The sequence below is a fragment of the Myripristis murdjan genome, chromosome 2 (genome assembly GCF_902150065.1).
Source record: "Myripristis murdjan chromosome 2, fMyrMur1.1, whole genome shotgun sequence".
NCBI classification, from domain to species: Eukaryota; Metazoa; Chordata; class Actinopteri; order Holocentriformes; family Holocentridae; genus Myripristis; species Myripristis murdjan.
Genome location: NC_043981.1, coordinates 5,576,291 through 5,596,418, shown reverse-complemented (window position 1 = coordinate 5,596,418; position 20,128 = coordinate 5,576,291). Strand labels below are relative to the sequence as shown.

The following is a 20,128-nucleotide window of genomic DNA, read 5'->3' as shown; positions in this document are numbered from 1 at the left end:
TACGGTCCTATATCTTGTAATGTAATGTAGTAGGTTAAATACTATGAGTTAAAGTGCTTAAGAAGATAACAGGTCCTCATTATAGATCATAAAATCAGAGATAAAGAGTGAAAAAGTTCTTAAAAATCGTGAAAAGTGAAAAATAAAATCATAAATCACCCGATCTCGCTGAAGGGACGTGACCGTGAGAAGTGAAATCACCCGGTTTCACCCTCGTCTGCATCGCTGTGGCATGTTTTGCCTTCTATTTGTGAGACAGCATTGATTTTATAGGCTGAAAAAGGTCTCATAAAAAACGATGATGCTCCCACCGAGGAGTAATAGGCCGGTCGATAGTGCGGCTGTTCAATGCGCTGCAACGGCGCGCAGAGATAGAAATGAATCGATATGTTGTATTGGAGAAACGTCCAATTTATTCTGATGATGACGGTGAGTGACAGGCCCGGCAGAGAGAGAGAGAGAGAGAGAGAGAGAGAGAGAGAGAGAGAGAGAGAGAGAGAGAGAGAGCAGTACTAATCACTGCAGGTTTTGAAAGCATTCACAACATAACTATATTTTCCAAGAGGAATATTGTAGGGGTATTACACAAATATTATAGGAGATTAAAAATAGATTTCCCACTATATACTCTTGAATAACAGCTCCACTGTGAGATTCTATAGTATTATTATAGGCATAAAGGAGAACCTATACAGCACATCGAGGTCACTCGATTACCACAGACAATCCCAGAGTCTCTGTAGTCACATTATGGGAATATTATATCAATGATATTCAGTGGATTAAAAAAAAAAAAAGCAGTATAAGGTGACGACTGTTGGCTACAGCCATTATTATCACAGTCACCTATAGAAATTGTACAGGAATATATGTTAATACTATTGGATATAATATAAACAAATGTACATGGGCACCTACAGGGTTATAATGCAGTTCTACTGCTAATACGTTTTGAAAGCATAGAATTTTTAAAGTAAAAGTAGTTTCTGTAGGAATAGATAGATAGATAGATAGATAGATAGATAGATAGATAGATAGATAGATAGATAGATAGATAGATAGATGCCGTAAGATTATAGGTACATCATAGAAATTACAGTATGATAAGGTGACCATTAACCATTACTTTTTAAGAGTATACTTAAAACAAACCAAAATATCTTTCCATAGGCCTATTAAGGTCCCTATGGCTTAATGAAAGCTGACTTGGGGACTGGAACATGAAAAAGTTTGAAAATCCCTGCTTTCACATCTAAAATGATCCAGTAAGTATAATGTGTGACAGGCACAACATCCTTATGATACAAACACAGACCCCGTAGAAATAGATTGGTATATTATGGCAATAAAACACACCATTAAGTATAAAGTACTATTAGATTATATAACTATTTTAGGAATACCATGTGATACTGTAGGAGACAAAAGATAAGATGACAGTGAGCTTATGACCAAGTACCACTGAATATTATGAATGTCAATGAATATTATATTGATTTTACTTGGGATAGAGAGAGATAGACACACACACACACAGAGAGAGAGAGAAAGAGAGAGAGAGAGAGAGAGAGAGAAGTCAGTGAGCAAGGTTAAACAGCAGTAGCAGGCCTCAGCTTAAACTATACCCTCTCAAATAAGTGGGAGCGTCTCCAGAGCCCTGTGCCCGGGCAGATTTCTCCAGATTGTCTCTCACAACAACTCACAACATAAACAAGTTTCGTGGAGGGACCCCGGAGCCTCCTGACCCTGCGGCAGGCCCTGCTGCTGTTAGGACCACATCTCTTGTCTGGAGAGCACAACTCGTGGGATTTTTCTGAGGCTCTGACCAGCGGCTTTGATCTCTGCGTCGAGCCAACTTCAATACAGCTTAACCCTTATCACCGGCAGCCCAGAGACCCCGAGCACCCGGACCACCACAGACGGATTTACAGACTACTTTCAACATCTGATTTCCTTACAGGTTACTGATTGTCTGCTGCAGTTTGTAATGGCAGTGAATGAGATTGTGGGCAATAATGCAATTCATTTACTCCTTCAGTCTGATAGTAATCTGATAACTCTCAGGTCAGGTCACCGTTTGAAAAAGTAAAACCTGCTCTTAGAAAATGATGGATGGCACAAAATGAAAACAAATCCTGGCACTTTAGAGGACAGCAGGTAGCTTAAGTTGTTGGTGATAAAATGATAACACTTTCACACTATATTTTGAGCAAATGTATGATTAATGTCCAGTTTTTTCCCCACTGAAAGAGGATATATACATTTTTGGAAGTGGATTCCTCAATTTGGAAAAAAAAAAAAAAAAAAAAAATCTATTTCAACCTTGCAGCTCCTCCAAATCAAAAAGAACCAAAGGGATTTAAAAATCACTCAGCAAAGTTTGAATATGAAAAAAAAAAAAAAGAAAAACATTTGATTGCAGTACCCTTGGGAACTCAGACGAAGGTGAGCTCAGCCAAAACATGTTGGTTTTTAATATTCAAGCTTTGTCAGCCGTTCTCCCAAAGTAGCTCTGTGTTTCGTTCCTTATCATCAGCTACAGTCATCACTTCAAACAGTGCATCATGACATTCATATAGCTACAATAAAACATCAATATTCATCTCATTTAAAATAGAACTCACAACTCCTGTTTCTTGAAATTATTACACCTATTCCTATGTGTTTTTGTTATTCTTCAGGTTAAATTTAACCATTTGATCACAGTATTTTTCTGATGAGATGACCATAGTCCTTGTGCATGTAACCCTTTACTCCAAAGCTCTGTTTAAGTGTGTAAAGCCACTAGTCTACAAGCAAAAGAGAGACAAAATTGGGTGCAGAAGGCTTGAAAATTAGACAAAAATCAGTAAACTATAGTCAGCACTCTGCACAAATGAACTACTTGCCTATATTCAAAATTTTAAATCACGTTGTTGAGTCTTCTGCAGGTGTCATGGGTCCAACTCACTGGGACATCTGTAACATACCTGTGTCCTTATCCAGTTTCTACTTAAGTGGACATCTGTGTGTAAGAGTACAAGGGACACACTGAATGACCTTTTCTATGAAGAGAAGGGAAGCATAACTTCCAAATTTCTGGAGTCGAGTTGGAGTCACTGGAATCAACTCCTCCAAACTCCTATAGATTAAAAACATGAACAGATCTTTTCACCTTGCATTTCCTCCAACAATATTCACCGCAGCCATTTTGACATGAAATAGCAGGTAAACATAGGTGTTACACATTAATTAAAGTTCATTAAATCCATTCCAGTCTTTCCAGTGAGCCAGCATGACCAACACAAGGAGCCTGGCTCTGTCAGACCTAAATTGAGCAGAACCTTAATTGATATTCATGCTCAGCTCAACAATACATTGACACCAGGAGCTGATGCTGTTCAGTTTCAAGCTGAACCCGACTCTCAAGTTTGCTCAGAGTCAAGGAATCAATCCCCCACCACCAGTACCATTTTGTTATATGGGTAATCTCAAAATTATAGAAGTAAACATCTGAACAGGATATGTATTTTATCTGACCTTTCATATGTCATCTAATGTTATGTTGTTATTTTGTTGACTATTTCATTACATGTAAGTGAGTTTTCATTGTATATATGCCAGAATTATATGTACATACTTGAGCCTTAATCGCTTTCCAATTGGAACTGTATGATTTTATATTTTTATGTGATGTGTTTATATCTGATGTTATCTAATCTGCTCTCAGGTGTATCCTATTGCTACTAATGACATGTGAGCTGATGGGCTGACCCCAACCCTACGTTTACACTGATGTAATATGAGGCATACCATAATACCCATAAAACTCCAAACCCACCAGTGTTGAAGTCATAGAGTCGTATTGTTTTCAAAAATACATTAAAACCAGCTCAGAGGTTTGGTGCTGCCTGTTTTGTGCAATATTTGGTGAATTTAGTGGGTCCATTTGATGTTTTCAGATGAATGATGCATCATATAATTTGGGGGATGTGTATGTTCATAGTTTACGACGCTACAGGTTATCTTCTGTCATTCAAATACAAATACAAAGCCCAGTGCCTTATCAGTGAAAACAACTTTGTGTTTAGAAATGGTTCATTTGTTAAGGAAAGTCATCAAATCTGCCTCATCTTTATGATCAGCTCATTGGATTTGAAGTGAAGTGTCCACTTAGCAACTCTTACTCTGAAGCTTGTAAAAATGAAAACAACCAAAGATAATTGGAAGGGATTAGGATTCTTTACTTCAGAGCCAAAATCCTTCGGGGAGTTTGAGTCTGTCTCGCTCACAACAGAAATTAGGATTCTGTCCCTAACAGGACAAACAAGCCGTCTAAACACTTGAATTAGCGGATGGGATTATTTGCGTCTGAAGACAAAGGACAGAATACACAAAGAAGACCCCAGGTGATGCATGAAGTACCCAAAATATCCCACTTCAGTTTTTACAACCCTGTCCCGAGCCACTTCATTAACAGGTGTAGGAACACTGTTTGGTATCAAGCATCATTACACATGTATGCAAGACTTTTCAATCATGACTCCATATTACCACTGACAATTTCAAATTTCAGAAGATTGTTTTGTATTGATAGAATAAAACAATTTTTTGTCCTGTTTACTCTCCCATATTTCACTTCCATGGAAAAAAAAAAAAAAAAAAAAAAAAAAAAAAAAAACATTTCCTCTGCAGAAACCAAGTTTATATTCTCACTATGTCTAATTGGGTTCAGATAATGATAGTTCAAATAATGTAAAATATCAAAATGTAAACCAATAAGGAGATCAGATGAGGGGCAGAACTGCTCAGAAACTTGTGATGGTTTTACTGGATGGAATTTTACAGTGCACATTGAGGTAACTTTTAAAGACACAGTGTTTCAGTCATGTGATTTTGATTTAAAAATACATGAAATTACTATTACTATACTAATAATAATCATTTCATACTTTGGGGGGATTTATTGTTTGGGTGTGTGCTATGATGTGAATACAAGAAAGTGTCATTTTCATTTTATTGTGCATTTAAATAATTTTGTCCTGATGCAACTCTGCACTATTTAATTCCTGCTCTTGTGTGTGCATGCGCGCGCATGTGTGTGTGTGTGTGTGTGTGTGTGTATGCATGCCTCCATGCCTGTGTATCACTCTGTGTGTGCTACTGACTCCAGAATGAGATCAAACATTGGTGTCTCGGCTTGACTAATCGGGTTTATTCCAGTGGGGGGAACAGGGAAGCTCTGTTTGCTGTCTGGGGGGCCGGGGGGACTCTCAGCAGCCGACACATCTCATTTCTCTATCTGTATGCACAAGGCAAGAACCTGACAGGGACACCTGGAGAAATGTGTGATTGCTGTGACCTGCATCACCGAGGACTCCCACCCCCTCTGATGGAGAGAAATGACACTCACGCTGCACTGCATGTGTGTTTTAGTCACTTTACAAGCTTTACAAGTGTGTGGCTGTCATTAGAGGGCCCGGACGTCTGTCTTTTGGTTGTTGCTGTTTTAATTAATGAATTTAAACTGTTGCTATGAATGTGACCAATTTCATGTCAAGCCTTGTTTCTCCTCCCAAGAAGAGTTTTATTAGAAAAGGCACCGAAATCAACACCGCAGTTCCAACAAGCCCCATTGCTTCATGTCCGCCATCCCCCGCTCTGAAGACGATCTACATATTGGAAGTGATTTTTCCATCAGCCTTTCACTCCTCCCACCATCTGCCAGCAGCTGCCAGAAGCTCTGCAAGCTTGAGCTCCGCTAGCTGTGGAAGAACAGCGCCCTCTTTCTGTTCTGTGCCATAAAGCAGCAAAACAGATTTCCTGACAAATCCCACCTGTTGAGAAAATATGGAAAATGCAACATACAGGCAGATAGAGGCTGACAAACTGGTTAGAAATGGTCTCATTTGTTTACAGTAATTGCATGTAATCTCTCAGAAATGGGTGGAAATCATTTAGTTTAGTGTTAAAATGCTACACATAGCACCTTTAAAAACACAAATGATTACATTTTTGTTGTTTGAATGGGGCTCAAGCTGAAAAAAATAATAGCCACCTTTTCAAGCACAATACTGAAGAGTTTCAAATTCATGTTGGCCATCAGTTAGTCAGTGTCACATTTATGAAATTATTAACAGAATAATAACAATTTGAGTACATGCACAGCTTCTTAGTTACAGTGGCAGTTTTCTCTTTGTATGTGAATATTTATGTTGAGTGGTTCTTACAGTGTTTTCAGTTCCTATGTATATTCATTGTTGACAGTTGATTGGCTGAATCTGAAGAATGCTGTGTAACCTTGCAATGCTATATCACTGACAAATAGATATTCCAAACATGCACTACCATAAAAGCCACAACACACACACTTGCTCTATCACAGTCATTGAATGAAAATCTCACACATGAATAATAGAGCATCATGCTATTTGTCAATGAAGCCACTTGCCTTTATAATGCCACACTGTGTTCATTCCATTGGCATTTACATTTATGGCATTTGCACAACATTAAGTGCAACAGCGGGGTATGGTTTAATTCTTTGATAAGCAACATTGCAAACAACCAACGTTTAGCCACAACTGTGTGTCCTCAGTCATAAAAATAGAGAAGTGCAAGGTAATGGAACAAGGAGGGCACAACAAGCAATAGAAATTTCTGTTTTTATTCATCTTTTTCACAGTTTAGAGATGGCATTCTCCATGAATGCTCATCTCACAAGCCGCAGCTGCTTGGGAAACAACCTCTTGAAGTGTTACTCTTCACACTCTGTCTGTTTTACCGCCATTTGTATCTTATGGCCACAGTGACAGAGCACATGCAGTCACAGTTTTAAAGGTGAATGCCGATGGTAGAAAAAAAAGGAGGGAAAGAAATAGTTGACAGTCTAAAACTCCACCGTGGAAGATGCAAGAGAAAAGTAATCCCTGGACCTCCGAGGGGAGGAGGAGAAAACACAATACTTGAAAAAGATTTCCATCATCCGCCTATCGCCGACTATCTCTCTCCTTTTGGAAAATACGCTTAGGGGAGCGTTTGAAGAGGAATGAGTGGTTTGGGGGATGAAGCTTCAGGCTCCGGAGGACTCAGGGGTTTGTTTGAGGATTATGAGGATGCTTACATTCAGAGCCGAAGGCCTGGAGTGATGGGCTCTCTCTTTCAGGCCTTAGAAGGTCCCTGGCTTCAGCCCTGCATTCCTCTAAACAGTTATTGAGCGGTAAAGTTCACAAGCACAGTGTACAGCTAGAGTAAATTAAGTGGAAAACATTTGTGGGGTGGAAATTAAAGAATCTATTGTTCCTCTAATACACAGTGAATTCATTTTGCTTTCACTGGGTTTTTGTTTAACAGAGCTTGTTGCTGTAAAATGTTGCCATAAATGCCATTAACACAAACCCTAAATATAATGAATCCATGAAAAGAAGAGGATAAAATCCATTTACTATTTACCACAGAGCCTGAGCCAATTTTACAACCAGAGAGAGGTACAACTTCAGCTTTGGATGCAAAATCAACAGGAGAAGGGCTCCATCTGGTGGCTGTAAGTCAGACTGCCGTTTCATTTGATGCGTATTAATTCAGTTTAATGCATTGATGCGCTGAAAAGAATAATCCCACAATGAAAAAATATGGGTAATTGCTAAAGAAAAAAAAGTCTGTTGCACTTTTGCATGATAACACTGCACTGATGTACAAACATGGATCCAAATAAAAAATAACCAAAAGCTGGAAAATCTTTCCTTCAAAATAAAAACATAACATTAAACATTTTGGGTAAAGTAAAAAGAATACTTGTGTAGTGTCGTGTAGAAAAATAAAATAAAATAAAATAAAATAAAATAAAATAAAGAAATTTTAAAAAATCCAAAAACTCAGTTGAACCATCACATATAGGGGAAACTTTAGCTTTAAAATCACTGCTTAAAAGGATGAGCTGATTTTAGTGCATGGATGAGTACCGCTTAGACAATTAATTTTAAAACTGTGAAAGTTTCTCTCACTTACATATGTCACAACAGATAGTTATCAGTAAGTGTTTTTGAATTAAAAATTTTAATTGTAATTATAATTATATTGTACTGCTTAGTGTAGTATTGATTCTGTGAAAAATGCAGCTATGTTCTGAGTTACGACACAAATGTTCAGAGTAATTTACAAAAAAAAAAAAAAAAAAAAAAAAAAAAAAAAAGGGGGAGAGGACCCGGAGCCGTGGTGGCTGCGCTGGCCCCTCCTCCGCCTTCCGCAGTATAAAACTGCGCTATGTGCGCAGCTCCATGGCACTTCTACTCACAGAGTCCTCCTTACAGGCGCACTGTGAGAATCATCGTCACTGCTTCCTAAGTTTCACCTCCCCTTCTACAAGCACCAGACAAAATGGTGAGTCTTTATCCTGTTATTATCCGCTCATACCTCTCGTTACTTTCCAACAAGGCGAGCTTGTAAAATACAGAACAGATAGTTGCGTATGTGTCAAATCTGAAGTGGGAAGTTTTATTCCGCGGAACATGACTAATAGGCCTATTACTGTCGTTTTACTGAAAGTGACTAACTGTCGGCTATGTAATCGGTATTGCTTCCTCTATTGATACTTTATAGTGACCAATTTTTAATGTCCTGATCGGTCTATCTATAAGACACTTATCCATAAGTGTATCTGTTGTGCGCAATAGTGAGTTTATATAGTGACTCGTCTTTATGGTAATTTTTAATATCCTAGTGTACCTCCAGTAATATTCCTATCATCTTACAAGGACTTACTCTTCCTTTGTGGTACTTAATAGTGAGTTTGTAGTAGAGGCCTACGCCTACTTTATGGTGTCAATCACCACAGTGTGTCTATAGATTAGATTTCATAAAATTCACTTACAAATTCCTATGATTTCCTGGAATTTATGTTTTTGTCTGTGATATTTGTAAAATACATTTCTAACATGTATTACAGGATTACTGTAGTTCTTTTCCATGAGGGTTTTTACTCACTACATGACTCAACACGCTACCTGGCTCACTGTTGTGAAATCAGCTTCTTTGGAAATCACATTTTTGCATTGTTACAACATGTAAAAGTCCCCCGGGGGACCTGTTGAAATGGTTTTTCAGTAATGAAATAAAGAAATGAATGGAGGCCCCAGTACCTGGCATATGGCTTCAGCTGCAGTGAAGGTTAACGATTTCCATATGGGGAGCAGAGGACAGTCAGAGGGGAGTGTTTGTTTGCCCTGCTGGTTGGAAATGCTGATGTGGCTTCCAGGACCTTGCTTGTGTATTTTGCATTTCTATTTCAACTGTTGGCCACTGTGCAAATATGGTTCCTCTTAAGCTGCTGGAGCTGCAATGAAATATCCATGTAAATCACACCATTAGACCTGAGATAGCTCATTTGGGTTGTGGTTGTGGTTTGGAGGGAAAACTATTTAACCCATGCATACTTTTCAAAATCATATATAATCCTTATGTAACCTGCAGATAGAAAAGAATCACTCCAGTATAGAACTGACAAACAGGTTTCTTAAGTCATGTCAGGCGTAGGATCAACATTTCTGAGGGAGGCACATGGGAATGCAGGAAGTTCACCAGCTAATGAGAGTAAAGACTCTTATTTGTAATGCAAAGTTCACTTTTGCTCGACTTTGTGCCTTTTATAGGCCCAACACTGGGACAAATGGTGCGTGTGTTTAGCACTTTGTAGTTAAGCTTGTAAAGTTGAGGAGGGGCGGGGCAAGAAAAACACTTTTTCAGAGGTGCAAATTGCAAAAAAAAGTCTGTGTCTCAAATGAAATGGATCTGTTGACACTTTCTTGCTCCCCCATTTTGGTTGCAACAGGAAGCAAGCTCAAACGTGTGTGTGTGTGTGTGTGTGTGTGTGTGTGTTGGGCGTGTGTGTGTCAGAGCTTCCCCTCCCAGTGAGGAGTCACCGCCTTAAAGAAGGATGCTATCCCATGTAAAACAATTTAATTAGTTTGTGTTACAATGGAAAGTTTTGATGTCCTGAAGTCTGAGCCGGCCTTACTTGTATGGCAACTATTTTGAACTTTCATTATACATGGGATGGGAACTCCACCCAGTAGGCTACATTTGCATTTATATAAAACTAACATCACTTCAACTCAAAAGTGATTACTTCAGATAAACCATTATTAAACCATTATTAACCCTCAGGAACGACTAAAACATTTTAACTGTAGAAAATCTCTGTCCCTATTCCCAATATTTGTATGATGAACATATCTTGCTACAAAATGGTCCAAATTAGCTGTAGTTTCAGCTTGTCTCCCAAAGTGTGATAGAAATGAAAAATGGCCACCAAAGCATTAAGTTCCATGCTGTTTTGGAGGCCTCCCCCCCTGCCAAGAGTTAAAAACCCTGGGGAACACTGTACATGTGCACTAGTGTTGTGTGCATGTATTGCTTCTATATGTGTGTGCTGGTCAGTTGGATGTCACCATAACACAAGCCACTGAAATTTAAGCTTTGGTTCAGTGCTGCTGTTTGGGGGGTCCCAAATGTCTCCAGGTTCAGTTGCACCGCGGCGAGTAAACATCAAATGGGTCAAATATGTCACTGCTCCTCTTTACACAGCTCACAAGAGACACCAGAAGCAGATAATTACGTGGTGTTAGCCTTTATTACAGGCCTGGGTCTGGCAAACATTAACTAAATTGGCCTGTTGCATCATCATAAGGCAAAAAAGTCACTTCTCTCACAAGCAGACAACAGTGTAGGCTATGTCATACTTCATTGTTGTGAATTCATTCATATTATCTTGTTTTGTTAGCAAAAGTGTTATAAAATTACAATAAGTTATTGTGAGTTTAATTTACTTGTGAAAGCTTAAATTTAAAGCAAAGATATCATATGCAGCTCATACAGGCTTATTTTTAGAACGTTTCCCTTGAGCCATTTTGCAGTCTGAACATGTTATTTCCATGATATATAAGCTTTAGAGTGGGAGTCCAACCAGGCCAGTGGGATAGAATAGCTGCTGGAATAGATCCATGTGGGTTTGGTGGTGAAGGTTGGGGGGGTCAAATCATCGACGCTTCACTTGAAATAGCTGCGTGCTGACCTGACTCACATGGCCATACTTGGCACTCGTACGGCCCTGTGGCCCCTCCTCCTTGTTACCAAATAGCATCACCCCAATGACAAGCTATTGGGGGGGAGGGGCTGTCATGAGATCAACATTCATAACAAGCCAAAAGCTCACACTGCAAAAAACATCCCCATCCCGAGTGGATTCATGCACCACTGAGGCTTAAAAAGTTCACTCTCTTAGATCCCTTTATGAAATAAGTGGAAAAATCTTGGATTAAGGCACGTCACCACTCAAATGCCACTCATATGAGATTACACAACATTACTCAATTATAGATAATTCCTCAAAGAAGTTGATTTGCATTGGTATGATGAAAACACACCACCCTATTGCCTGAAGGAGAAGAAAAATATCAGAGTTAGTATATGACTTGATCAGATGGATATTTTTTGCGATGACTTCTGTGAGACTTTGACGTTCTTTCATCATGTTTTGGTTCACTTGAAGATTCAAAGTGTGGTTAAAGTGCTGTTTGAGTGTTATAAGGACATAAGATTATATGGGGCTTGAACCCAGATTCTCCATTTTAACAGATTCTTTCAACAGTAAGCCACACTGCATAGCTGAAATTATACTTCTTAAAGGACATCCAAATTTAGACTTACACTTTACTATACTTACCTTTTGTCTTTACTCCTGTCCTGCAAACAGGGACCGCTACCCAAATAGTCATATTTTGTCAGCAGTTGTTGATGTGTGTGTATTCTCATGTTACAACTGGCAAATGGAGCTTTGTTGACAGTCCAACCACAACAATAATCCAAATAGTCAAAAGCTGCAATAGCTGCTTTCACAAGTAGCAGCTACCTGGAAGGCAGGAGTTGGAGTTTTATGAATGAGGTTGATTTTATTCTCAGAAGTGCCACTGTCCTTTGAGAAGTGGCCTTCAGCTGGCTATTAACTGCCAGAACGTAGGATGTAAAGTATTCAGTAATGAGATACATATTGATGCCAGGAATCGTCTTCTAAGAGAAGGTGGCTGTGCATTTCTGGTCATGTGTACTCTACTCTCTCTCACACTCTGCTATTTACGTTCCAGTCATTTGCTCTTTTTCTTACGACTTTCATCTCTGAAGAGCCGGTTTTACAAACGGATCTGACAAGCTCCCTCTGGCCACACGTCACTAAGAAATTATGAGACCTAACTTGTTGTCCTCACCCTGCACACCCACTGCTTTACTAGGAGCTAGAAATACTTCAGCAGGGTGTGGGAGCACTTTGGCCCTTACACACACTTTAACAAGACTGCGTTATCATCACTGCGTACCTGTTTATATCGGTGACTACCTCATATGATAGCGTAGTCTCACTGGCATGTGTGAGATCGTGACTGCCATATCTGAAAAATCAAATACCAGTGAATGAGCACAACACTGGCCTAAATGCTCAGAAAGGCTACAACTAAATGAATGTGGTCGTGGCCCGGTTTGAATGCACAAAATTCAGGTCACTGTGCAGATAATGTGCAATGACATGACTGGCTGAGAAATCATTGAAACACATCACCTACTTTTGCTGACGCTCAACACTCACTTTCTCTCTACAGGTGGCAAAATCATGTAATAATTAACAGAAATGTTGGCATTCGATTGAGAGAATCTTAGAGTGGCATAAAAGTATTTGACTGAATGCTTTTAAATTGCATGATTTTTTAAAGTATTGCATGATGAGTTCAGTTATAATTTAATTTGTCAGAATTTCATATGGAAATTTGAAAAATAATTTGAATAACTAGAATCCCTGCTGGTTTCTTGAAATTGTTATATAAAGTCAATCATTCAGTATCCCTAAATTATTGTAAATCCCGTATGTAAGCGTCGTGTCGCCAAACAAGGGCTTTGCTTACTTGCCAACCTATAAAAGAAATCTTTTCAAACTAATCTTTTGTGCCATCAGCCACTGATTCTAGTTTAATAACACAGAAGATACATTTGTTCCATCAGATCCAATATGAATTCCATTTTGGGAGAGAAAGTGGCTTTTGTGCTTTGTATTCTTCAAATGGTCAAAACCTCATGGCCTGAACCTTTTTATTGTTCCTCTGCAGCGTGAGTGTATCTCCGTGCACGTTGGCCAGGCTGGCGTCCAGATGGGCAACACCTGCTGGGAGCTGTACTGCCTGGAGCACGGCATCCAGCCCGACGGCCAGATGCCCACCGCCAAGACTGATGGAGGCTACGATGACTCCTTCACCACTTTCTTCAGTGAGACTGGTGCTGGGAAGTACGTTCCCCGGGCCATCTTTGTCGACCTGGAGCCCACTGTTATCGGTGAGTTTGAGAGGTATTTTGTTTTTGGGTCTTGTTTACACTGGAAAGAGGTTTGCAGAGAGTAAATGCTCTGTAAAAATCAGATGTTCAGTACAGCCACAGTTTTCTACTGCTGGACATTGAGTTTCAATGTAGGCAACTTCAGTGGTTGTCATGACAGTTAATTAAATTAATCTCTTCGTCCTTTTGCTGGGGAACCCATGCATGAAGTTCAAACTAGCCATATATGGTAGTAGCCTAAGTTAGTTATCTAGCTGATGACCTTCCAGGGTCATGGGGAAGAGGGTCTCTTGGAAGTTGCTCATTGAGATTTATTAAATTAGCCAATAAGATGATTTCTGCCTCTGGAACAGCCTTGCCTTTGATAAACGTTTGTTCAATTAAAACTTTAAAAAGTTGCAAAAGGCAGAATGTGCCTCATTCATGTTCCTCAGTCCAGTTTTCCAAGATGGGAATTCAACCTGCAATTCCCTCTTGGCTGATGCAACACACATCCTTTCTTGCACATTAACATGTCATCAAACTGTTTCTCTGTCCCTCAGACGAGGTGCGTACAGGTACCTACCGCCAGCTCTTCCACCCTGAGCAGCTGATCTCAGGCAAGGAAGATGCAGCCAACAACTATGCCCGTGGTCACTACACCATTGGAAAGGAAATCATTGACTCTGTGCTTGATAGGATCCGCAAACTGGTAAGACTGGCTTAAAAGTATAATTTTCAGGCTACAGAGTTTTATTTACCCCTACAGAAAATCTATATTTGTTTCATTAAAAATAAAAAAAATCTGTGAAGCTGGTTTGAATGAGCTTGTGCTAAGAATCCAACATTTTTCATTCATTCATTGCTTTATAGCCAAGAGATATCATGAGGATGATTTCTATGAAGTGTCTAAAGTGCCATTTGAAAATCATTAATTCTGTCTTACTTATCCAGGCTGACCAGTGCACTGGGCTACAAGGTTTCCTGGTCTTCCATTCCTTCGGTGGAGGAACTGGCTCTGGTTTCACCTCCCTGCTGATGGAGCGTCTCTCTGTTGACTTTGGCAAGAAGTCCAAGTTAGAGTTTGCCATCTATCCAGCTCCTCAAGTGTCCACAGCCGTGGTGGAGCCATACAACTCCATCCTCACCACCCACACCACCCTGGAGCACTCTGACTGTGCCTTCATGGTGGACAATGAGGCCATCTATGACATCTGCCGCAGGAACCTGGACATCGAGCGTCCATCCTATACCAACCTGAATCGCCTTATTAGCCAGATTGTCTCATCCATCACTGCCTCTCTGCGTTTCGATGGGGCCTTGAACGTGGACCTGACAGAGTTCCAGACCAACCTGGTGCCCTACCCTCGTATCCACTTCCCTCTCGCCACTTATGCCCCAGTTATCTCCGCTGAGAAGGCTTATCACGAGCAACTCTCTGTTGCTGAGATTACCAATGCCTGCTTCGAGCCAGCTAATCAGATGGTGAAATGCGATCCTCGTCATGGCAAATACATGGCCTGCTGCCTCCTGTATCGGGGCGATGTGGTGCCAAAAGATGTCAATGTGGCTATTGGTAACATCAAGACCAAGAGGAGCATCCAGTTTGTGGACTGGTGTCCCACAGGCTTCAAGGTGGGCATCAACTACCAGCCTCCCACTGCGGTTCCTGGAGGAGACCTGGCCAAGGTGCAGAGGGCGGTGTGCATGCTGAGCAACACCACAGCCATCGCGGAGGCCTGGGCTCGTCTGGACCACAAGTTCGACCTGATGTACGCCAAGAGGGCCTTTGTCCACTGGTATGTTGGTGAGGGAATGGAGGAGGGAGAATTCTCTGAGGCCAGAGAGGACATGGCTGCCCTGGAGAAGGACTACGAAGAGGTGGGCATCGATTCATTCGAAGATGATGAAGAGGGGGAGGAGTATTAAGTGCAGAAGAAGTGGCTAACACTGTGTGGAATGAGCTCTTTACTTGACCAGTGCAAAACAAAGGCCAAGCTACTCTCTGATTGTAAATTCACTTTCTTTCCTAAAAAAATGTTTTTCATGCCTGACATTTGTCCCTGCCATGGTATCACCAATAGACTTAATAAAAGAAGCTATCAGACAATCAATGTTTTATTGCTAACAACCAGTTTCTGTCACTGAAAAATGATTCTCCAACTTGGGGAATGTATCATTACCTCCTTTTTCAATAAAGCCGTTCACAACTGCGTCCTTTGTTTCTGTGCCAAAGCTTGAATTATGATGAATTCTTGAAGGTTTTTAACATATAGTTTGGTCTGCATTTAGTTTCCTTTCAAAGCTGGTGTCAGCTGGTCTGTGGGATGAATTATCATATTATTGGCAATATATTTCTGTTTGAATTTCTGTCTCACATGCACAGTCGCAAAAATGTGAAAAAGACACTGCCTATCTATAAATATGGGCCTAATCCTTATTCTGCACACAAGGGTAGTTCTTCACACAAAACCAAATTATCAGACTAGAGATATATGTACATATATTTTTTGACTTTCTATCATCAGGCATTTTCAATTGCCCAAAATTCACTATGACGTTCACTCTCCATGGGTGAGATGCAGGTTTTCAACCACAAGATGGCACTGTGATTTTACTGTTAGAGAACCTAGAGACATCACAAGTTATGCAAAGAATAAAGGAAAAAAAATATTAAAGCTGTATGAAGGCCATCAGCTAAGTATTGAAGTAGGCAGCATACACACATACATACAAATTCATAAATGCACACATGGCCTTTGTGACACCCACACTGCTGCTGCTATTCAGTGCGGGCTTTTTATTTAAACTATACATGAGCTTGACATCTACATCTATAATTTTAAACTGAATGAATAAGATTTAGTGTATGGCCTTTATTTACATTATCCAAGAAAAAATTGCATCTAAAGGCAGTCTCGTTCCTTTCAGTCACATTCTAAAAGTTTAATAGTTGATGCATGTATTAATTTGAAAATATCACTATAAAAACACCCAAACCATGAGCTAGAAACCAAATAAATTGCTATGTGTGACATTGCCAAGGTAGAACATGCTTGAAATTCATGGTTCATCAACTATAGTATGGATTTCCTACATTAAAAATGTGCAGCAGGTTTTTCAGTTTGTCTCCAATTAACACTCAGACTTGTGGCTGTGACCTTCCTGGCTTTTCTCTCTTTAGAAATTCCTGATGTAGACTCACCAGAGACAGGCCAGTTACCGATTTTGTGTCCCAACTCATTGTTTTAGAAGTGCTGGTGCAGTTTTCTCTCGCCTCCTCAGTGCATGAGGTCCTCGGACTGGCTCTGTAATTGGTTTGATGTAATTAAGGCTCAAACTGTGGAGAGTCTGGGCTGTGTGGACAGGGGATTCACACAGGTCATAAAGAACAGAGAAAGCTAGATAATGCTTTTACACATTTATAAGCCTTCTGCGGTGCACTCACACAACCGCAGAATGGCAAGTTTTTCCATTAGGTTTCATTCACTGCGAGGCTCGGTATGGGTGTTAAAGGAGCGTGATGGTAAGGCTCCAAAACATATCTGGCACTTTCTGAGACTGCTGACAGGGTTGCATGCTGGTTTATGCTGTTACACAAACAGGACCACACCTATTCAATATGGCAATGGAAACCTAAGGTGTGACGAGGGGCGCGACAGGTGGTGAAAGGCAATGGTGTTGGCCTATTGCAATTTCCACATAGGCCAAGATTTTACATACCGAGAGTGCTTCATTTTTAATGAGGACTAGCCTAAAACACATGTCACCTGGCCCCTACGTCTCTTCCTGCAGATGGTGGGCCCATTGTAGGGCGGACCTATCATGGGCTTTAGGATACCATGCCAGGTCTGTCCATCAGGCACTTGCCTAAATGCTCCACTCCCAGCCCTAGCTCCATAGTGGGCCCTGGTATTCCTCATCTAAGCGAAGTGCCTGACTGCTCTGTAAGTCTCTCCTGAAGGTGGTTTCACACAGAGACATCACACCCAGGATGAATCACCCTGGGGTAACACCGGGGCCAGTTATTATGCCAGCTAATACCATCATCCAGAGAGAATACCAGTTCTGTTGTTATGGTAACATCAGCTGTTGTGAGCTGCTCCTCCAAATGCTGGCAACACGGGGGCAAGCTTTACTCTGTTGTTTTCACTCTACATTTTTCAGCCCATTGAAATCACCTCTCCCTGACATAAAAAATGTCAACCCTGGTTAAAAGCAAGGTTGAATCCACCCCGGGGTGAGAATGAATGTGACACTGTTTGTGTGCTTACCCCAGGGTTACCCGGACTTGAACAGTGTGTGAGTGCAAAGCACCTGTAGAGGCTTCTGAATCACTCTTGGGCTGGCCGAGAGAGATCACGTTTATTGTGGGAGACCCTACCAGGAGCTGCTCCAGAAAACACAGCTCCCATGTTTACAGGGACACAGAAACCCCTCAACCATCATAATTTGGTCAATCCAGGAGGAGGTCAACACAGATATGTGCAGTGACTGTAGTTATGTGGTGTTTTTACCAGATTGCCATGGTGAAGAATGAGTTAGGCCTGAGGGTGATTTAGTGGTTGATCTACATTCCAGCCCTCAGCTATGGTCACAAGCTTTAGGTAGTTACCAAAACAATGAGGTTACAGATACATGTGACTGAAATGGGCTTCTTAAGGTGAGGAGTGTAGACATGGGACCTTGGAGTAGAGCTGCTGCTCCTTGACATTGAAAGAAATGAGTTGAAGAGGTTTGGACATCTAGTTAGGATGCCTCCCGGGTGCCTCCCTGTGGAGGTGTTGTGGGCATGTCCAATTGGGAGGAGGAGCTGATGGATGTGGCCTGCAAAAAAGATATCAGGGCTGCCCCCTCAGCCTGCTACTAGCACGACCCGCTTTATAAGCAGCAGATAATGGATGGATGGATATCTTTGGTGCTAAACACTCATGACTGGTGCGTTTCTGCACTACACTTCCCAGAGATCACCTATCAATCAAACAGTGTGGATGGGACTTAGATTTCCTGTTGATAAGAGTTTCTTTCCTTCGTCTGTTCAGCCATGACGGCTATTGCTGCCCATGTTAACTACTCAGTTCCTCTTTTTCTGTTAATTCCGAACAAAGTCGAAACATGAAATGTATCACTTCCTGTGCAACAGAAAAGACAGCAAATGAAAAAGCTTTCATATTCATTCTATTGTGATCTATCAGTGTATGTTACATGTATACAAACAGGTTCATCCAGTTCATAAGTAGAGTGTTGAATTTATGTATTGCAGGATATCAGAAGTTTGATTGTATATGGTTTTACATATAACATCACAGTATCCAGCGCATGTTTGGATGCCTTACCAACATGCTGCTTTGTACCTGACAAAAAAATCTGTGCACAAAACATAATGGAAAACCATACCTTATATACATTTGTGGCTAGGTAAACAAACCAACAAGGACCACGGAGGATTTGCTGTTGCATAAACTCCTTAAACATAACACATCCAAGATGAGACTCAAAACATGGCTTGTTCATTGTTCTTTAATATTAAAACAACCAAAAATACAATAATCTTTTCTTCGATCATCTTACATCCACAATTTTTCCCCAAGAAAATCATATCAATGTCCCTGTACAAACCCCGACAGAAACAATAACCATGAGTTCACATACTATTCCATAAAGTTTGACTCGATGTAGCATCAAATGTTAAAATGCACAGAAACGGGGGAAGATGGTGGCACACTGCAGCACAGTTCAGCACACTGTAGACAGGTTTCTTAGCTCTTTCTATCACAACATGGTACATTTGGATTGCATTTGCATTGCATTGAAGATACTATTGCATCATCAACCCCTAATAATCGGAGACACTTTGCGAATCAAAGTGCTTGCCATTGCATCATAAGTGAATTATGATAGAAGCTGGATCAAAGGCTACTAGAAGAGTTGGCATAGCAACCGATAGTTTGCCATATAGAGATGATTACAACTGGCTGCTATGCCGACTCGTGTGGTAACTAGGGAGCTAGTTAGCAATCCGTCTTGTTTTCTCGTGTACACGACTTGAAAGATTTGCAGACTTTACACACACATCGCTAACAGTTGACTAGAAGCCAAAACACTGTCGAGGAGGATGCTCACTGTGATTGATGGTGCTTCTGTGTTCTTCACTGTACATGACACTTACAGTATGATGTCTTACACTGCAATGCTTTATGGGCAAAACAAGTTGTAAGCGTCTTAAACGGCTATGTCAGACTGATGTACAACTTAATTTGTACAGCTCAAACATATGAAACTACAAACATATGAAATGCACAACACTCACACAGTACAGAGTGGTTGTATTTAATTTATCCAGAATAGCACACACCTAATTATTAGGCAGAATTATTTAGGAATTTTAATTAATTAGTGACAGCAATTCATAGTAATTAATAAATACAGAAGTGATCTTTATTCCAAAATGATATATCCACTTACATTTACATCCATTTAGTGTATACAGTCCTCCTCACCCCTCGTTTTCACAGCAGAGATGAGTAAACTAGCTAATTAGGGCAGGAATCCAACAAAAACACCTAGTGACAAGGTGGTATATTCCCAGGCAAGATGCCAAATTTTTAGTCTTTAGATTACAGAATTACACAATTTCAACAAATCGCAAAGTTTTTTTTTTTTTTTTTTTTTTTTTTTTTTTTTAATGATGTTATAATAGTTGGTGTTTCCTCTCATTTTTGAACAAACCTCATCTGAATACTGACACAAAGTGGGAGAGGGGATGTCACAAGATAGATCCTGGATTTTAAAGTAAGTGTTG

The 20,128-nt window shown here is 40.3% G+C and overlaps 1 protein-coding gene across 1 annotated transcript; it reads left to right on the top strand.

The window, feature by feature from the left end:
- The first annotated feature begins 795 nt into the window (after nucleotides 1–795).
- Nucleotides 796–15,539, top strand: LOC115372188 (tubulin alpha chain-like). The gene is made up of 5 exons (XM_030069874.1): nucleotides 796–807; nucleotides 8,351–8,358; nucleotides 13,125–13,347; nucleotides 13,890–14,038; nucleotides 14,281–15,539. The coding sequence occupies exons 2-5, from the start codon at nucleotides 8,356–8,358 to the stop codon at nucleotides 15,253–15,255; spliced, it is 1,350 nt and encodes a 449-aa protein (XP_029925734.1). The 5' UTR covers nucleotides 796–807; nucleotides 8,351–8,355; the 3' UTR covers nucleotides 15,256–15,539.
- The last annotated feature ends 4,589 nt before the right edge of the window (nucleotides 15,540–20,128 follow it).